The sequence below is a fragment of the Gaeumannomyces tritici genome (genome assembly GCF_000145635.1).
Source record: "Gaeumannomyces tritici R3-111a-1 unplaced genomic scaffold supercont2.7, whole genome shotgun sequence".
NCBI classification, from domain to species: domain Eukaryota; kingdom Fungi; phylum Ascomycota; class Sordariomycetes; order Magnaporthales; family Magnaporthaceae; genus Gaeumannomyces; species Gaeumannomyces tritici.
The window spans coordinates 2,290,660-2,308,387 of NW_008804551.1; the positions used below are offsets into that span (position 1 = coordinate 2,290,660).

Genomic DNA, 17,728 nt, shown 5'->3' on the forward strand with positions numbered 1-17,728 from the left:
GGACGCGTCCGTCTTCCGTCGGGCGTGACGATTGTGACTTGCCGCCTAGCCGTCCATGCGCAGCCTCTGAAGTCTGGAGGGGAGTTTGGAGGGGCATGAGATGGAGAGGCGACGGCAAGGAACGGAGATCAAAAAAAGACTTTCCCGCTTGGACACTTCCGCGACACAGGCGCCGGAAATCCCTCGACGGACCCTTCCTTGGCCGCGGCAGCTGGGACCGGGCGGGCAGCAGTAGGAGTCGCGTCGGGGCGGCAAGACACAAAGGCAGGGAAAATGCAGGGACGGCGCGCAGTCAAAACTCGCCGGCGGGTAAGGCTTGGATTTTTCCTGCGACAACGGCGACCTCCTAGCGCACCGTCAGTCGAGCTGGCGTCATCTCGACGCGCTGCGCACCGGCGTCACCAGGGGCTGGCCCCCAGAAACCTTGTTCATCTCATCAACTCCCAAGCAGGAGCCCCAGCGCCCGGGCCCTCAATCTGTCTTTGTCCGATCCCGTCACGCCATGGAAAAGCCTTCCTCTGTCTCTAGAATGGTCGACTAGTCCCCTGAAAACCGGTCTATCCGCCCTTGGCATGGCCTGCCCCGTCCAACCCGCCATATGCAAAGATTAACCGTCAAACGCCCGCAAATCACCTGCCAAAAAACTCTATATGAAGACGCGCAGAAACTCTACCAGCGCCATGATGGCCATGGCCTGGCCGTACGGCATGCTAGTGATGGGGATGTCCTTGTAGTGCTGAAGGTCGTGGCCCATGGCCGTCCCGAAGCTGGTGTTGCGCAGCTCGCCCTTGTCGTCAATGTTTGCAAGCACGCCCTTGAGGGCGCGCACGGCCGTGGCCTCAAAGGCGTCGCCGGCAATGTACTTTTTGCGCTGGGCCTTGAGCATGCCGAAGGCGAAGCCGGCCGTCGCGCTCGTCTCGGGATACGACCCCTGGTCCTCGGGCACATCAAGCAGGGTGCGCCAGAGCCCCGTGTCCGGGTGCTGCAGCGGTGCGAGAGCTTCGCACTGGGCCAGCAGGGCGTCGCGCAGGTGGTGGTACAGCGGGGGGTCGGAGCGCTCGAGGTCGAGCAGCTCGATGAACTCGGGCAGCACGATGGTCAGCCAGCTGTTGCCGCGGGCCCACAGGGCGCGGGCAAAGTTGTGGCCGCCGTCCTCAAAGGTCCAGCCATGGAAGAAGAGGCCGGTGCGGGTGTCGAATAGGTAGCGCAGGTGGATGAGGAACTGGCGCTTGGCCTCGGCCACGTAGTGCGGGCGGTCCAGCACCAGCCCGATCTTGGCGAGCGGCACGACGGTCATCATGAGGGTGTCGTCCCACAGCTGCTCGTCGTTGCGCATGTTGTAGGTGGTGTGCTGCATGCCGCCGAAGCGGGTGCGGCCCAGGTCGTGGTACGCCCACTCGGCCCAGGCGTCGAGCCAGGGCAGGTAGGTCGGGTTACGCGTCTTCTCGTAGACGAGGGCCAGGGTCAGGAACACGGCCATGGTGTTGATGTTCTTGGTGGTGCCGCCGGCGGCGAAGCGGTCGCGGAACCAGTCCTCGATGATGCGCAGGCAGGCGTCGTCGCCCGTCAGCTGGTAGTAGTTCCAGATGCCGTACAGGCCGATGCCGTGCGTCCACTCCCAGTCGTTCCAGCCCTTGGTGTCGATGACGCGGCCGTCTTCGAGCCGGAGCAGGAACTCGCCCGTCGTGTCCTTGATGTTGACCATGCCGTCGATGAGGAGGCGGATCTTGGCGTGGATGTCGGCGGCCTTGAGGCCGTGCATTTCGGACGGCATTTTGACGAATGTCGAGGGTTCAAAGCAGCTGGCACTAAGAGTGGCTTGTTCAACAGGACTTCAACAACAGCAACTGGCAACATCAACCAACAACTCCAAACATCACCCAGCCCCAAGGCGGGGGACGGTGGATTCTTGGACATCGAGTCATCCCCGCATCGCCGTCACGATGCGGGGTGTGGGTCAAAAACGGCGTGGGGAAGTTGGAGAGACATTGAAGACATGATCCTTCAGTCAAGTCTAGCCCCTTCTCTTTGGTGGAGAAATACAGCCCGAGCCCCACCAAAGCTTGCTCGGCCCAGCGCAACCAGCTTTCAACACTGAAGCAATTCGGCTCGACTCGCCCCGAGCACCGCCACCCACGCCCAGCCGGAAATACCGTTTGAAATAGCCCTTGCTCTCAACCACGGACCGCTGCTTGGCTGGGGTGGGGGATGCTTTAATCCCCGCCCCTCGAGCCTCCGTCCCTGCAGATCCGTCCGGACTTTGGGACTGCTTCGCTCGTGCGTCTCGGCCCAAAGATGGCCAGCCCTGACGTCTGCTTAAGTCTGCTTTTCCCGCGGAGGAGCAGGTGTGGGGTACGGGGTGAGATGCGCGGTAGCGTTGCAGTTGCGGGCCACCATGATGCCGCTGCTCGTAGTGGTCACTACCCCAAAGATGCAGGCCGCAGCGAACGCGTCCGGATAGGGTCGCATATCGCTTGCTGGCTGCATCTCTTGCCGTAGCATCCAACGCTGGATGATTTTTTGGGATCCGGGTAGCCGGCCGTGGCTTAAAAGCGGCGGGATTCCCTCGCGAACATGTACATCTCCATTGCCATCCCGTGGTTACCTACAGCCTAGCTTGTTCTGTCCACGTCCGCCAGCGCAGCCACAATGACAGACGCGAAAAGGGCCGACGATGCCGTACCAGAGGTCCAACAGGGCGACAACAGGCCGCACAGTCCTGGCCCGGAGAAGGAAGGGCAGGTTAACTACGCGGCCGTCGACAAGGAGGTGGCTCAATACATGTCCGATGTCCGCATCGACATCTCCCCCGAGGAGAACAGGCGTCTGCTCCGCATGATTGACCGCCGCGTTCTGTCGATTATGGTCTCGACGTACTTTTTACAGGCCATAGACAAGGGGACCATCTCGTTTGCGTCTATCATGGGCATCATCCAGGACGCCGGGCTGCAGGGACCAGGTACGGTTTTATTGCTTGCGTTACTTACGTTGCTTGCGTTGCTTGCGTTGCTTGCGTTGCTTGCGTTGCTTCCTGAACCCCGGCGCCCATTGCTGACAGCCAGCAGAGTACAGCTGGCTCACGACGTGCGTCTACATCGCCATCCTCTTCGTCGAGTACCCGCAGAACTGGATCATCACGCGCGTGCCCATCGCAAAGTACCTCTCCTTCAGCATCCTGGCCTGGGGCGCCGTGCTGGCGTGCCACGCGGCCTGCACCACCTTTGCCGGCCTCGTCGTGGTGCGCACGCTCCTGGGCATCTTCGAGGCCGTGTGCCAGCCCGCCTTCCTCGTCATGTCGAGCATGTGGTACCGGCGCGAGGAGCAGGCGGCGCGCGTCACGTACTGGTACATGATGAACGGCGCCCAGCAGGTCGTCGGCGGCCTGCTGGCCTACTGCTTCACCCTCATCACGTCGGGCCCGCTCAAGAGCTGGCAGTGGCTGTTTTTGGCCTACGGCATCATCTCGGTCGCCTTTGGCGGCTTTGTCGGCTGGTGGCTGCCCGACTCGCCCATGCGCGCAAAGTGCTTCAGCGAGGCCGACAAGAAGCTCATGGTCGAGCGCGTGCGCGACAACCAGACGGGCATGCAGAACAGAAAGTTTAAGAAGGAGCAGGTCTTTGAGTGCCTCCGCGACCCGCAGGTTTACGCGTACGCGTTGATTGCGCTATGCACGTATGTCTTTTTTTTTTCTTTTTTTCCCTCGTCTCGGCTCACACTTGCTTGTCCCTATCTCGCGCTGACTGTCAGCATCAAGCACCCTGCCGACTTCTGGCCTCGGAGCGTACCAGGGCCTGGTCATTGTCGGGTTCGGCTTCAACCGGCTCGAGGCGCAGCTGCTGGCCATGGTCCTAGGCTTTTATATCCTGATTGTGCTTTTGAGCTCCGTGTGGATCGTCAAGAAGACAGACCAGAGCCTCCTGGTCATGCTGGGATTCGTGATCCCATCCTTCATCGGCACGATCCTCATCATGACGCTTGACCTAACTGAGGACCTCGGCCGACGGGTCGGCTTGCTCATCTGCTACTACATCACGCTGTCGTTCTGGTCGGCCCAGACGCTTTCTCTGTCCATGATCTCCCGAAACGTCGCCGGGCAGACCAAGAAGTCGGTCGCCATCACCATCAACTTTCTTGCATGGTCGGCCGGCAACAGCATTGGTATGTTGGTTTTGTGAAAGGCCTCGAAGCCCTCTGTCAGGTACTCAATAGCTGCTGACGGCCCCATAGGCCCCCAGGTCTTTCTATCATGGAACAAGCCAAAGTATTTTATCGCGTTTGCGACGCACCTCGGCTGTTATTCCCTCTTGGTCATTGTTATAGTCAGCCTTCGCTTTTATCTGACCTACCAGGTGCGTACCTGCCCCCGTCATGGTAACCCGTGACACTTCCCACGCTGACGTGCAGACAGAACAAGCACCGAGACAGGCTGGCGGCGGAGGGCGTGAGCGAGGCCAGGGACGAGAACATGACGCGGGCGTTTGACGACCTAACGGATAAGGAGAACCTCAACTTCCGCTACATGTACTGATTTGGCAGAACGTACCCGGTTTGGCAAGCTGACAGCGGTTCCACCCAGCTACGTGCCAGATACCAGGTATTGACTGAGAACTGATAACGGGATGCTGCCCTTTTTGGCCGGATGCTGCCGGACTGTGACGGAAGCCGGGGCCCTGGAAAAGGGCCCGATTACTAGCAGCGTGCAGCTGACGGTCTCGCCGATGCTGGTTGACGGCGCCCAGGCCAACGCCCAGCTCAATCAATCGGTCGGGATCTGGCCCGTTGGCGCTAACCCAGCGAGGCAGGTGGTTTACGGGGAAGATGGGGGCAGGTCAGAGCATTGGCTTGTTTTATTGGAGGACCAGCAGGGCAATCAGCCTGACTCGCCACCAAGCTTCACACCACAGTCCAATCGGCCCCGTTTCAACGTGCTGCTCGCCCGAGAAGGACCGGATCGATTGGCCAATGGACAGACGGAAGACCACGCGTGATGTCTGCAGATATGCAAAAGGCAAGATGCGTTCGCTGCTACGTTGCGGGTATGAAAGGATTGGAACAGGACTGGAACATTATCACTGATGGCGACGGGCGGGAACTCTGTCACCTTTATCGTCCACGAATACACCCCACATCTCCCCATCCCACGCCCCATCCATCCTGTGTGAATGATTTTGCCCACCGCAATCTCCCTTCGCAGATAAACGACTCTTCCCGAGACAGCTTCGCAAGTTGGCCGCCCGTGTGCGTCCGTCAAGTCAGCCGAGGCCAGACCACGCAGACGCAGGTTGGGTCGCACGCAGGTGGATCGCGGGCTCAATCTGGGCGACGGCTACCCTGGCGGCCAACCGAGAGGCCCACAGCTTGCGGGGTAGCTGGAGCGTTGGCTGTTCTGGTCTTGTTCTCGTGGCCTCGTCTGGGTGTCTAGACTCGGTAGGCCGTAGGTCCCTTAGATTGCCCCCCTGAACTCTATGTACGCCAGATGCCTGCTACCGAGGCCACAGTGGCTACCCCGAGAAACACGGTAAATGAGCACAAAGGAGCCGGGGCAACGCAGGCCAAGGGCGAGTCAAGCCAATGGCAAGCCAATAGCAGGCCAATACCTAGCAGCGCCCCGGACTGGCCGAGCACTCGCGCAGCACCGGAGGCGAGAGATAAAGGAAGGTTGGTTGCTTGGGCGGGGCCGGCAGGATTCCACTTTCCGCATCCAGCACCTTGGCCGCCGCTGCCGTCGAGTCGGCAGGTGCGACGCTGGCCTGGTTGGCTCACCGAGACGCAGCCATTGGACGAGCGGCTTATCGAGAGCGGAGGAAAGAGGGGCGACTTCTATGATCGCCGGGCTCCATGCTCAGACCAAGCCCAGGACCCCACACTCGCGCAAACACGGCGTCGTCGCGTGCGCACACAGACTGGGGAAAAAAAGTCAAGCTCGATATAAAACCTACCATGGCGCCGCCCCGCAGCCGAGTGGCGTGTGTTGCCTCTGCCCGGTTGTTCGCGTGCTCGTTGCTGCTTGCCTCCGCTCTCTCCCAGAACCGCCGACTTCAACATCCGGCGCAGCCCTGAGCTCAACGCTTGGCCGCCCATCATGAGCGCCCCCGACAGGGACAACGTGGCTACCACCGCCGCCGCCTCCCCGGCCCCGGCCCCGGCTCCGGCCCACGCCCCTCGCCGCGTCTCGACCGAGCGTGAGACCATCGTCCCGGCCGACGCCCCCACCTACCGCGACACCACGGACGGCGTCTACCTCGACGAGAAGCAAGATGCCAACCTGCGCGTCGGCTCGGCCGCGTCGTCGGCCGACAACAACCCCAAGGAGGCCGCCACGCGCTATGGCGACGCTGCCAACTCGAGCGAGAAGCTGGGCTCGGTCGAGGCCGGCAGGCCTGAAGGAGAGGAGGAGGGGGAGAGACCAGGCCGCATCAAGCGCTTCTACCGCCGCCACCGCACCGCCTGCAAGATTGCCTTCCAGGCCTTGGTCTGGGTCGTGTCGACTGTGTATGTTTTCCCAGGTGTCCTCGAATGCTGGCAGCCCTGACCGGGAACCTCACTAACCCCTCCAAGCTGGCTCATCTACGGCCTTGTCGGCAACGGCGGCGTCAACCGCTCCAACACGTACGGCTGGCTCAAGCCCACGCTCTTCTACATCGCCACCTGTCTGCGCATCTTCTTCAACTGGGTCCCGACCTCGGTCGTCATGGTCCCCCTGAAGTTCGCGTGGGACAACTCGGTCGTGCGCGTCTACGACATCATCCCCAGCAGGCTGCATCAGCCCTTGGCTGGCGCCGGCACCGTCGCCGTCTTCCTCGTCGGTGCCATGGCCTCGGATGAGTCGGGCGACAACACACGTGCCAATCGCGCCGTCTCCATCTTCGGCCTGCTCGTCATGATCGGCCTCCTGACGCTGACGTCGCGCAACTGGCGCGCCATCCCCTGGCACACCGTCATCGGCGGCATGCTGACCCAGTTCGTCATCGCCGTCTTCGTTCTGCGGACCCAGGTCGGATTCGACATCTTCGAGTTCATCTCGTTCCTGGCCCGCTCGCTGCTCGGCTTCGCCAACGACGGTGTCATCTTCCTGACTGCCGATTCGGTCCCCCAGCTCAAATGGTTCTTCACGGGCGTCATCCCCGCCATCATCTTCTTCATCGCCCTTGTCCAGTTTCTCTTCCATGTTGGCCTCATCCAGTGGTTCATCGGCAAGTTCGCCACCTTCTTCTTCTGGAGTCTGCGCGTCTCTGGAGCCGAGGCCGTCGTGGCCGCCGCCACGCCCTTCATCGGCCAGGGCGAGTCCGCGGTGCTGGTCAAGCCGTTTGTGCCCTACATGACCAAGGCCGAGATCCACCAGGTCATGACGTGCGGTTTCGCCACCATCGCCGGCTCCGTGCTGGTCGCCTACCTGGGCCTGGGCCTCAACCCCCAAGCCCTCGTCTCGTCGTGCGTCATGTCCATCCCTGCCTCGCTGGCCGTGTCCAAGCTGCGCTACCCCGAGACGGAGGTGCCGCTGACGGCTGGCAAGGCCGTCATACCCAAGGACCAGGAGAGCAAGGCGGCCAACGGCCTCGAGGCTTTCGCCAACGGTGCCTGGCTGGGTATCAAGATCGCCGGCATGATCATCTCGACCCTGCTCTGCATCATCGCCTTCGTCGCCATGATCGACGGCATCCTCGGCTGGTGGGGCACCTACTGGGGCATCGAGGTGGCGGGCCGCAAGCTGTCGCTGGAGCTGATCTTCCGCTACGTCTTCTTCCCTGTCGCCTGGCTGCTGGGCGTGCCCAAGGAGGACTGCCTGCGTGTCGCCGAGCTTATCGCCCAGAAGGTCATCAAGAACGAGTTTGTCGCCTTCCTGACCCTGACGGGAGGCACTGGTCGCCCCGAGTTCAAGGCCATGAGCCAGCGCTCCCAGCTCATTGCTACATATGCCATTTGCGTTAGTACATTCTTCCGGCCTGCGCCGTCTTTTAGTCATTCAATATGCTGACATTGTGATACAGGGTTTCGGCAACATTGGTTCTCTCGGCACCCAGATCGGTGTGCTCTCGCAGATCGCCCCTAGCCGCACCGGCGACGTGGCGGGACTCGCCGCCTCTGCTCTCTTCTCGGGCGTGTTGTCAACCCTCACGTCGGCCAGCGTCGCCGGCATGCTGTACACGGATGCCATGGGCGCCGCGATCCAGGCCGCCGGCAAGTCGTGAAACGGAGTCATTGGGCTTGGTGAAGGTGTTCTGGCGCACGTAAGCGGAAAAAGACTGGGTAATCTTGTTTGATGTAACTGTAATATCCATTCATGGTCAAAAGATGTAACTCGGAGGCGCAAAACCAAAGCCTCCATTTCAGCCATCTTGCCCGCTGCCGAATGATGAAGAATGACCAGGGCGACCTTGCAGACATGCCAGGATGCTGCTCACGCCAGAGATTACAAGTGGTTAAGATTATGTACAGGAGGGTCCAGTCAGCATCCCAGAGGCCCGCCAGAGTCGTAATTACAGGGTTCGGTCAATGTCGTATTGCCCCATAAAAGCTGTCTGTCGCATGCATGCAACCCCTTCCCAGCAGCAGCTTCAACGCTTCTCGACCCGCGGGACCTCCTGCCCCTTCCACGCCAGCAACGCGACGGCGATGACCATCTTGACGGCGGCGGCGACCCAGAGCGCGGCGCCCATGCCGGCCCCGGACCTCTGCAGGAAGCCGCCGCACAGCCCTCCGGCGGCCAGCAGCACGACGGCGGCGACGCGCCTGTTGCGCTTGGGGTTCTCGCGGGGCGGGGCCAGGATCTTCGGGTCCGACAGCAGGTCGCAGTAGACCCGACGTCAGCACGTTTGTGGGCACCTCGTTGAAGCCCAAGGCTGCGGCTGGCCACGATCTGGCCGCCGAACTGGAAGGCGAGCAGCACGATGGGGCACGACGACCAGGGGGTCCGCCTCGCGCCGCGCGGCGACCTCGAGGCGCTCGAGCGCCGTCTGGTCGCCCAGCGACCGCTGCGCAAAGGTCGGCACGGCGCCGGACTGGGCCACGGCCGCGGCGGCGCACACGAGGGCCGACTGCAGCAGGAAGGAGAGCGCGAGGGACAGCTTGCGGCGCGGGCCGAGCAGGCGGGCCGCGTGCGAGAAGGCCAGGCAGCCGGCCCAGAAGGCGCCCATGGAGGCCAGGCAGCGCAGCCAGAGGAGGGGCTGGTCGACGGGGATGCGGGCGGCGCCGAGGGCGAGGTAGAGGGTGTTTCCTGTGGGTGGGGAGACGTTAGGAGGGGGAGGAGGAGGCAGAGAGAGGTGAATAGACGGACCGGTTTGCATGCTGACAAAGACGCTGGCCGCCGTCAGCGTGATGGACTCGCAGATGCCGCTGACGAAGCAGCTCGCGAGCAGCGGTATGTCGGCCCACGCCATGCTAATGTCGCGGCTCAGCTCGGCCACCCAGCCGCGGGGCTTGTCGGCCGGCTGCGTGGTTTCCAGGTCCGAGTCCATGGTTTCGGGTTCGGGCTCGGACAGAGGGGGATTTTTGGATTTCCGTTATTGGATTGCTTGGGTTTCCCAGCCGTGGTTTTCGTTCGGTCAGGCGTAGGTTCACTAGCACCACCACCATCACACCACCGTTGCAGGCACGCGCCGCAGAGCAGCTTTATTTACATAGGGACGAACGATCGACGGCGACGGCGACGGCGACGGTGGCACCGCCAGCGCACGTACTTTTAACAGACGAGAGAAAAAAAATCCACCGCGGCCACGGTTCTTGGGAGTCATCTCCTTATCGGCACTAGACGGCATTTCGCCTTGGCGTCGGTCAAAGTCCACATACAAAAACCCAATTTTTGACATGTCGGGGTCAGGACACTCGAGCCCCAGGCCCATTTCGCTAGCCCTGACAAGAAAAGAGGTGATTCCCCACACAGAGCACGTCGGACGCCCTTTTTACACGCTCCAAAGCCTGATCGACATGTGTCATGGCGCCTGTGGCTTGCCCATGACCCGGAACGGTAACCTGGTTGCTGGTCGCCGGGTCGATCGCCGACGGGCCGTCCCATCGTGTGCTGGCAAGGCACAAAGGATGGCGGTTCCTTCGAGGAACGGGACCACGAAGAGGTACAAAAACAAAAACAAAAAAAAAGAGGAAAAAAAAAAGAAATGAGAATAGAGAAGCTAACGGCACTAACAATTATACCTCCCCTTTGAAACCTCCTGTAAGACTGTGCTGGGCGTGCCGAGTTAGGGCGAGAAGGCTGGCAGCCCTTGTTTGCCCCAGTCTGCCACTGTTGGGGAGAACGAGGGCGTTGGCTCGGCCCGCGCGATCAGCAATACCGGACATCGCCACCAGGGCGCCGTTGTGGCTGCCGCTACTGTCCGCTTGGTCTTAAAGCCACTGGTTTGCTTGGCATTTACTGTTTTTCCCGTCGCACAAAAAGAAACGCTTGTCAATGAAACCAAAGTACGCGTATAAGTATTCTAATTCATTCATGCCTTTGCCTTTTGCCCCTTGCTCCTCGCCCTCTTCTTCGGCTTCTCGACCTTGGCCCGCGTTATGCGGCCCGCCAGAGCCGGGACGTCGTCGTCCCCGTCCCGGCGCCTCTTCCGCGTGGCTGCAGTAGTCTTGCCCTTGGCGGCCTTGGCAGCACTGGATCCCTCCTCGCCCGGCGCCGGAGACGACCGCGGGTTGGTCCTCCTCCGTGTCACCCGGGCAGCGAGGCGGCCCTCGTCGGGCGGCGGAGTCGGCAGCCGGGCGTCGGCGGGACCGGGACTTTTGCTACCAGCGCGAGCCTCCGCATCCACCGCTGCCGCTGCCTCCGCTGCCTCCACCGCCGCCGCCGCCTCCGCCGCCTCCGCCGCCACAGCCGCAGCAGCAGCAGCAGCCTTTGCGGCCCGGTTCGCAGCCAGCTCCTGCAAGACGGGTCCCCACGCCCCTACGTCCGGATGATGGCGCAAAAACGCGGCAGCCGCCTCCCTACCACCATCATCGTCGGCGAGCGCAAAAACAGTCCTTGGCTGGCCGTCCAGAACAACGTCAAAGTCCAGCACGCCCGCCTCGGCGGCCACGACGTCGTCGCCCATGAGGTTGCCCCAGTGGTCGTAGACGGCGGCCGGGTCGAAGGCCGGGTCGCCGCACCAGCAGCGCGCGCCACCCTCGTCGTCGTCGCCGTCCGCCAGCGTCAGCAGCTCGGCCACCGAGTGCAGGGCCTCGGTCCCGCCGCGGTGCATGGCGTTGGCGCAGGCCCAGTTGACGGGGATGCGGCGGCCCGACGAGAGCGGCGGGACGCGCTCGCCGCGGCGGTCAAAGATTATGCAGGCACCGCAGGCCCAGTGGTTGCAGCGGCGCACGCAACGCGTCCGGTGCATGTAGTGGCGGCCGCCGCAGGCGCAGCACTGCCACTCGCCCGAGGGGGAGAAGGGGGAGAAGGGCACTATGGCCGACAAGGGAGCCATGGTTATGTTTATGTGAGATGTGGGTAGTGTGGGTTTGGTTGTTGGTATTGAAGCGGCTGTTTATGGCGCTGTAGCTGTCATGGAAAAAAATCGTGCATCAGGAAGGAAAAGAGGGGAGGATCGTGATGTATCGAGCAAGCGGCCGCCGAGACGCTTTTATGAATAACGACGCTAGGGCTCGGGCATAAAGGAAACCCCCGTAGTCAGTAAGCAAACAAAGCGGGTTGGAAGGAGAGGCTCAAAGAAACAACTTGTGCTTTGTCTTTGTTCTGGTGGTCACCCAGCCCGAGCCTATTTTTGGCGGAACACTTTGCAGACCAAACTGGCTCCCGACGCAAACAAAGACGTGTAACTTGTGAGTTAGTATTCGGCAGTCGACGTGTACGGCCGACGTCTCCCCAGGGGTATGGGCCAAAAGGACGCGCGCCACCCAACCAGGCGCGCTCCCCGTGTGTAGCAAATGCTCCTATGTACATGGAAAAAGGTAGCTTGGTAAATGTGCCAAGGAAACAGGGGCGAAAACGACAGGTAAAGAAGAAAAAGAAGATGGTGTATGGATGCGAGTATGATGGAGAAAGTTGCCAATGCTGTCCAAGCCCCGTAGCGGAGGTTGAAAATCCAAAATGATTCCAGGTCTACCTCTTTGCGCGGGATTCAAGCAAGCCATGCAGAAAAGCCCCCAAACAGTGTCTCCCTCTCCCGGTCGTGTTCGCGGAGAGCGAAAACAAAGAAAAAAGTCAACCCCTGCCGCCATCGGGCGTGCTGTGCCGCGTCGCCATGTAAAACTCGTATTTGTCCGGAAAGAGAATGATGTTGGCGAGCCGCACCAGCTCGGCCTCGGCCGGCGACAGCGCCAGTGGAGTGCCGGCCGACGACGACGACGACGCCGACGACGACACGGGCTTCTCCTCGGCCGGCTCGTCCACCTCCATCTTGACGGCCGGCTCGTCCTCGGCCTTCTTCGCCGAGTCGACATCCATGCTGTCGCCAGGCGCCGGCTCCGTCGCCTTGCGCTTCCGCGACGAGCCGGTGCCAGAGTCCCACGGCGCGAGCCCCATGGCGCGGAGGGCCTCGACGCCGCCGACATCGCGGATCTCCTTCTCGCCCAGGCGGTCTATGTGCGGCGCCTCGGTGCCCAGGCCCGTGCCCGTCGTGTCAAAGTCCGGCCCGGGGTGCCCGCGCTGGAAGGCCTTGCGCTGGCGCGCCAGGTAGAGGGCGTTGGTCTGCGTCAGCGGGCACGCGGGGGCGTACACCATGAAGCGCTCGTGGCGGGGCGCGTCGACGGCGGCGGCGACGGCGGCAGCGGCAGCGGCAGCGGTAGCGGCGAGGCTCGCGGCAGCCTTGTCGGCAGCCTCACCGCCGGCACCGCCCGGGGTGCTCGGGCGGCTGTCTATCGACGACGTGATGGTGTAGGCGGTCTCGCAATGCCAGATGATGTAGTCGCCGGCCTGCAGGTTCGGCGGCGTGACGAGTGTGCGCTTGAGGTCGAGATGCGGGTGCCACAGCTCCGTAACACGCTGGGCGTGGCCGGGCACGGCGCCGTGTATGATGGTGCTCTGCTCCTTGTCGAGCACCCAGTTGTCGGCGGCCAGGAAGGCGTCCCACTCGGGGCCCTCCTGGTTGCCCGGCGGCGGCGGCGGCGTCTTGGGCGAGAAGAAGGGCCGCAGCAGGAAGTAGGCCGTAACGAGCTTGGGCGACGGCAGCAGGCGGATCATGCCGGGCTGAACCTGGGTGAGGGCCACGAGGCCTTGGAACATGCGGAAGATGCTGCAGGCGCCGGCGCCGTTGTACAGGTCCGAGGTGGCGCTGATACGACCGGTCGGGTCCCAGGGGTCGTACGACTCCCAGTCGCCGCGGAAGATGGAGTCGTAGGTGCCGCTGCGGCCGTAGCCGTCGGGCTCCCAGCGCTCCAAGCTGCCGCCGTCGACCTGCGCGATGATGGGCTGCGTGCCACTGGCGGTTGCTGCGGCGGCGACGGCGGCAGATGCGGCGGCTGCGGCTGCGGCCACCTCGACGACGTGGGCCTCGGGCTGGACCGGCGAGCTGCTCGAGCCGGCTCCTGCTCCGGCGCCGTTGGACTTTTTGCCCGTGGCGGCTGGGTCGGGCGTGGCCGCCGACGAGCCCTCGCGATCAGAAGGCGGCTCCTTGGCAGTGCCAGCAGCAGGGCCAGCGGGGCTGGACAGCGACATGGGAGCGGCCGGGGTGGGATCCGAGGGCGACGAGGTGGCGGCGTGGATATTGACGTGGATGCGCAGGCGGTCAGCGTAGTTGATGGGGAAGCGCGTGGCCATGCGGTCGTCGGATTCGCAGTCCCACAGGCTCATGGCGAACTTCATGGCGCGCAGGACGTGGGGGTGGGCGCGGGCACGGATCTGGGCCGGGGTCCAGAAGAAGTCGAAGCAGGTCGGGTCCTGGGGCGGGGGCGGCTTGATGTCGTGCTTGGTCTCGAGGTAGCGGCGCGTCTCGTCGACCCAGCGCTTCGTGTCCGACTGCGGCACGACACCGCGCACGACGCCGACGCCGAAGCGCTTGAGCAGGGCGCTGAACTCGGCGACGCGGGCGGGCTGGTCGATGTCGGCAAAGTCGATGGCACCCATCATGAGCTCAAGCGACGACGACTTTGCACGGATGGCGGCCATCTCGCGACCCAGGGCGTCAAGCAGGCGGCCCCAGCTGGCGGCCACAGCGTCCTCATGACCGTCGATCAGGTTGCGCTTGACGGTGGCGAAGCGCGAGGGTAGCGGCACGGGCTTGGCGCCGTAGAAGGACAGCACGGGCGGCTCCATGGCCTTTTTGGCCGCCCGCCGGCGCAGCTTGGCCAGGCGGCGCTCCTTTGCTTCCCTGGACGGCGACGACGGGCGCGGGCTGCTGGTCTTGCGCGGTCGTTTCGAGGGGCTCTGGGCGGTGGCTGCTGCTGCTGCTCCTCTGGGCGACTGCGGCTCGTCGGGCCTCGTCTCGCGCTGCTTGCCGGCTTTTGCGCTCGATCGCGACGACGGCGGGGGTGCGTCGGAGCTAGCGGCGCTGGTGCTCGCGCGAGCTGTTTTTAATAGCAGCGACGCGGGGGAGGCGGCGGGGTGGTTGTACTGGTGGTGTCTAGCGGAAGCAGCAGCTCCATGGGCTAGGGGAGCGCTGCTCCCGAGGGCCAGGGCCTCGGCCGTGGTGGTGGCCCCCGCATGGAGGGCGGCCGCTAGCGCAACGGCTGCTGCTGCGCCCGGCACGTTGGCGTCCTGGCAGGAGTCGAGGTGTGCCTGCGCCTGTGCGAGCACCTGTGCCTGCGCCTGCGCCTGCACCTGCGCCTGTGCCTCGGTGGCGCTCGGCCCTGCGCCCAAGCTGCTGCTGCCAGTGGCCGACCCCAGCTGGAAGCGTCTGTCGCGCAGGTCGAGCTGCGGGGGCAACGAAACCTTCACGTCACCTGCCGCTCCCTCGCCTTCCCGTCTTGCAGAGATGGGCCACATTGTGTCGCCGCTTCATCGGTTGCGATTGCGTCTGGTGCAGTGCCTTGGGGGGTTTGGTGGTAGTTGACGGTCAACCCAGCAGCCCCAGCACGTAATTATACATGTACTGCCGCACAGGCCCAGCGCTGTCCTCGGCTCTCTCTTTGCTGGTAGCCGTTCCCTGCCGCCGCGGGCGGTCGGACCTGTCGTCGTGGGACCTGCTGTCCTCTCGTGGTTCGGCTGTGGTTGATGCCGGTGGTAGTATTGCGTCGTCTTGTTGCTGGTTGGTTGGTTTGTCGTTTTTGGTTTTTGGTCTTTTTTTGTCCTTGGTCCTTGGCTAGATGTGCTGACTGCTGGCTGGCTGGTCGGATGACTGACGGTGGGAACGACGACGACGACGACGACGACGACGACGACGACAACGACGATGAACCCAAGACGAAAATAATAATAAAAATCTCAATCTCCAGTAGTCCCTTGCTCTTTCCAATCCTGCATCAAGGTCGGGCGTCTGAACGGTGGCGCCAAATGTGGTAGCACGGGCGCCGCTTCTTTTTTAGAGGAAACCCTTTTCAACTACCGCTGCGGCGCAAGACAAGACAAGACGTATTGGCGCTGTTTGATTCCCGTGGACCCCACAGGCGGGCACAGACAGCCCATCCCGACCTTCCTTGTATCTTTCTGCGTCGGCCGTAGAGGGTGCTCTCGTCTGGTGCCAGTCAGTAGGTACTTGCCTCGTCCAGTATACACAGTACCAGCAGTGCTGGCTGGCAACAAAGCACCACACAAAAACAGCACCGGCACCCAATCGTCCGTTCCAGACTCGGAGCCGTGGCCCGCCTGGGCCTATTTGCCCATGCGCTTAGATGGCCTGCCCCTGGAGGGGGTCCCGCTGCAGCTGCGCAGGCCCAGCTGCTTCTTGTTCCGCCCAGTCGCGTCGACCACCCTCTTCGGCTGCAAGACGGCACGCCACCACCTTTTGGATCATCGAGGCAATCAAATCACTACCATTCCATTCACTTCCCACTTCTCTGACAGGCAATCTAATTCAATCTGCTGGCCCATTGTCGCCAGGCTGTTGTTTGCGCCACAATATCAGGGGCAGATGGACCAGGGAATTTCTAGTCCTAGCACGGGGGCAGGCAATCATGAAGGATCCAGCCAGTAGCCCCACGGCCCCGGGAATGGCCAGGGGAACAAGACCTGGCATCCTGGGTGGGTAAAAAAAAAAACCCCCAGTAATGACCCCAGAACCCAGCCTGACTCCGGGAATGCGGGAGAGCAGGGCCGACACCCCTGTCCTCCCTCCACACTAGGCCACGCTCGCCTCGACGGCTCTGCTGGGCTGCCAGGCCGGCGGCACCACCATCCGTCGACCTGCATTTGCATTGACAGGCGTCGTGACCCATATCCGGAGCGACGGGCGGGGGTCGAGGTGTGCCAGCCATGCCAATCCGATTTCGCATCCCGCCGCTTCCTGCATCTCGTGATATTGCCGTGCCATCGCTCCGAGGGCCTGGACTCTGTCGCCATCCCGCTGCCACATCTTTCGGCAACAGTCTGGGGGGGCCGTGGATCGGGGGAGCGAGTTACCGGTGGCGAAGGCGGCATCGCCATGTGTAGCCTGTCCATCGTTTCTTCTCTGTCCTTTCCGTGCCGCCAGCGCCGCTGACCGAGACACAGCTGGAGATGTAGCAGGCTCAAGAGACCGGGTCGTCCTGATGCGACGGCCAGTGCAAGCCTCCCAGCCGTCGGCCCGGTGGGAGAACAAGGCAGCAGTCACGTGGACGGGTCCATGGTCGGGCCCGCCGAGAGGCCCGCCGATATGGCTTGCGTTGCTCATTGGCACACTGGCAAGGAGGGCATTGTCGCAATGGGAAGTCTTGGAAACGCGTTGGTATGTACTACTGTTTCCTGTCTTGCCAGTCCTCCTTCACTCCAGTCGCCCACCAAGTCCAGTGTCAGCATGCCTGCCCTTTTAGTCGGCTGGAACGGTTGGACTTCCCCAGCTTGTTCTGGTGCCAGTGGCGCCAGCAGTGCCCCACCACCCCGCCAAGCAATTCAATATTGTTTAATATCCGGGCTTTTGCCGACCTCTCCCACCACTTGGTCACGCAATTGGAACCACATGCTCGGCGCATTGTCTTCCTCGACTTCTTCCCTGCCACTCCTGCCACCACCACCTCTCGCTTGCTCGGATCGGTCCGGCCATCCGCCGCCCCAGCTGTCTCGTGTGGCTGCTGGCTCTGTCGTCGCCCGACAGCTCCCTGCCGATTTTTTCTGCCCGGTCTGCCCGTCATTCCGATGCCCGATGCCTGCTGTCCGCTGCCGTTTTCCGTCTGCCATCTGCCGTCTGCCGTCTGCCGCAATGGCATGTTCCCTATTCCCGTTGGCGCCCAGGGGGTGCCCTCCGCTCCGATCTTCTGATCTCTGATCCATTGACGGCTCCTCCGCCCACCGGTCTCCGCTTCTCGTCACCGGTCCAACGCCCTTGCCCTTGTCCGTGAATTGCCGCCTCGCGCCGCTAGTTCGGCTCCGTCTGGTGCCGTATGCCGTTGCAATCGGAACCATACTTGGCGCTTTTATCTTTCCTACCTTTTATCTTTCCTACCTTTTATCTTTCCTACCTTTTATCTTTCCTACCTTTTATCTTTCCTACCATCACTATTCACTCGGTCTGTGTCTTGGCTAACATGGCCCTCGATACATGCACCAGTCTGTCCATGTTGCAACCAAGTGCTGCGCCCTTATCTCTTCCCCACCTTCGTTTCGTCGCTGATTCTTTCTACCATGTCGGCGACTTTGATGTCTTTACGACTCATAATGATGCGGGTGCATCTGGAAACCCCCAACGACCAAAACCAGCCTGACCAGCCGTGGTTCTCGGTA

General features: G+C 62.5%; 8 protein-coding genes across 8 annotated transcripts; 3 read left to right on the forward strand and 5 right to left on the reverse strand.

Annotated features, from left to right (window-relative positions):
• Positions 1-646: 646 nt before the first annotated feature.
• On the reverse strand, positions 647-1,774 carry GGTG_12075 (glycosyl hydrolase family 88; the record flags this gene model as incomplete). The annotated part of the gene is made up of 1 exon (XM_009229968.1): positions 647-1,774. One exon carries the CDS (start codon positions 1,772-1,774, stop codon positions 647-649), a length of 1,128 nt encoding a protein of 375 aa, XP_009228232.1.
• Positions 1,775-2,649: 875 nt separating this feature from the next.
• GGTG_12076 (hypothetical protein) lies at positions 2,650-4,528 on the forward strand (the record flags this gene model as incomplete). The annotated part of the gene is made up of 5 exons (XM_009229969.1): positions 2,650-2,959; positions 3,066-3,672; positions 3,755-4,158; positions 4,228-4,349; positions 4,409-4,528. 5 exons carry the CDS (start codon positions 2,650-2,652, stop codon positions 4,526-4,528), a joined length of 1,563 nt encoding a protein of 520 aa, XP_009228233.1.
• A 91-nt stretch (positions 4,529-4,619) lies between these two features.
• On the forward strand, positions 4,620-4,988 carry GGTG_12077 (hypothetical protein; the record flags this gene model as incomplete). The annotated part of the gene is made up of 1 exon (XM_009229970.1): positions 4,620-4,988. The coding sequence occupies one exon, from the start codon at positions 4,620-4,622 to the stop codon at positions 4,986-4,988; it is 369 nt and encodes a 122-aa protein (XP_009228234.1).
• A 383-nt stretch (positions 4,989-5,371) lies between these two features.
• On the forward strand, positions 5,372-8,703 carry GGTG_12078 (hypothetical protein). Its single transcript, XM_009229971.1, has 3 exons — positions 5,372-6,492; positions 6,559-7,924; positions 7,989-8,703. Exons 1-3 carry the CDS (start codon positions 6,083-6,085, stop codon positions 8,187-8,189), a joined length of 1,977 nt encoding a protein of 658 aa, XP_009228235.1. The 5' UTR covers positions 5,372-6,082; the 3' UTR covers positions 8,190-8,703.
• On the reverse strand, positions 7,528-9,777 carry GGTG_12079 (hypothetical protein). The gene is made up of 3 exons (XM_009229972.1): positions 9,275-9,777; positions 7,977-9,214; positions 7,528-7,907 (listed from the first exon to the last, which is right to left on the reverse strand). Exons 1-2 carry the CDS (start codon positions 9,453-9,455, stop codon positions 8,805-8,807), a joined length of 591 nt encoding a protein of 196 aa, XP_009228236.1. The 5' UTR covers positions 9,456-9,777; the 3' UTR covers positions 7,528-7,907; positions 7,977-8,804.
• Positions 9,778-10,358: 581 nt separating this feature from the next.
• Positions 10,359-11,405, reverse strand: GGTG_12080 (hypothetical protein; the record flags this gene model as incomplete). The annotated part of the gene is made up of 1 exon (XM_009229973.1): positions 10,359-11,405. The coding sequence occupies one exon, from the start codon at positions 11,403-11,405 to the stop codon at positions 10,440-10,442; it is 966 nt and encodes a 321-aa protein (XP_009228237.1). The 3' UTR covers positions 10,359-10,439.
• A 737-nt stretch (positions 11,406-12,142) lies between these two features.
• On the reverse strand, positions 12,143-15,251 carry GGTG_12081 (hypothetical protein; the record flags this gene model as incomplete). The annotated part of the gene is made up of 1 exon (XM_009229974.1): positions 12,143-15,251. Exon 1 carries the CDS (start codon positions 14,858-14,860, stop codon positions 12,143-12,145), a length of 2,718 nt encoding a protein of 905 aa, XP_009228238.1. The 5' UTR covers positions 14,861-15,251.
• Positions 15,252-15,666: 415 nt separating this feature from the next.
• On the reverse strand, positions 15,667-16,798 carry GGTG_12082 (hypothetical protein). The gene has a single exon (XM_009229975.1). The coding sequence runs from the start codon at positions 16,680-16,682 to the stop codon at positions 16,152-16,154; it is 531 nt and encodes a 176-aa protein (XP_009228239.1). The 5' UTR covers positions 16,683-16,798; the 3' UTR covers positions 15,667-16,151.
• Between the last annotated feature and the right edge of the window lie 930 nt (positions 16,799-17,728).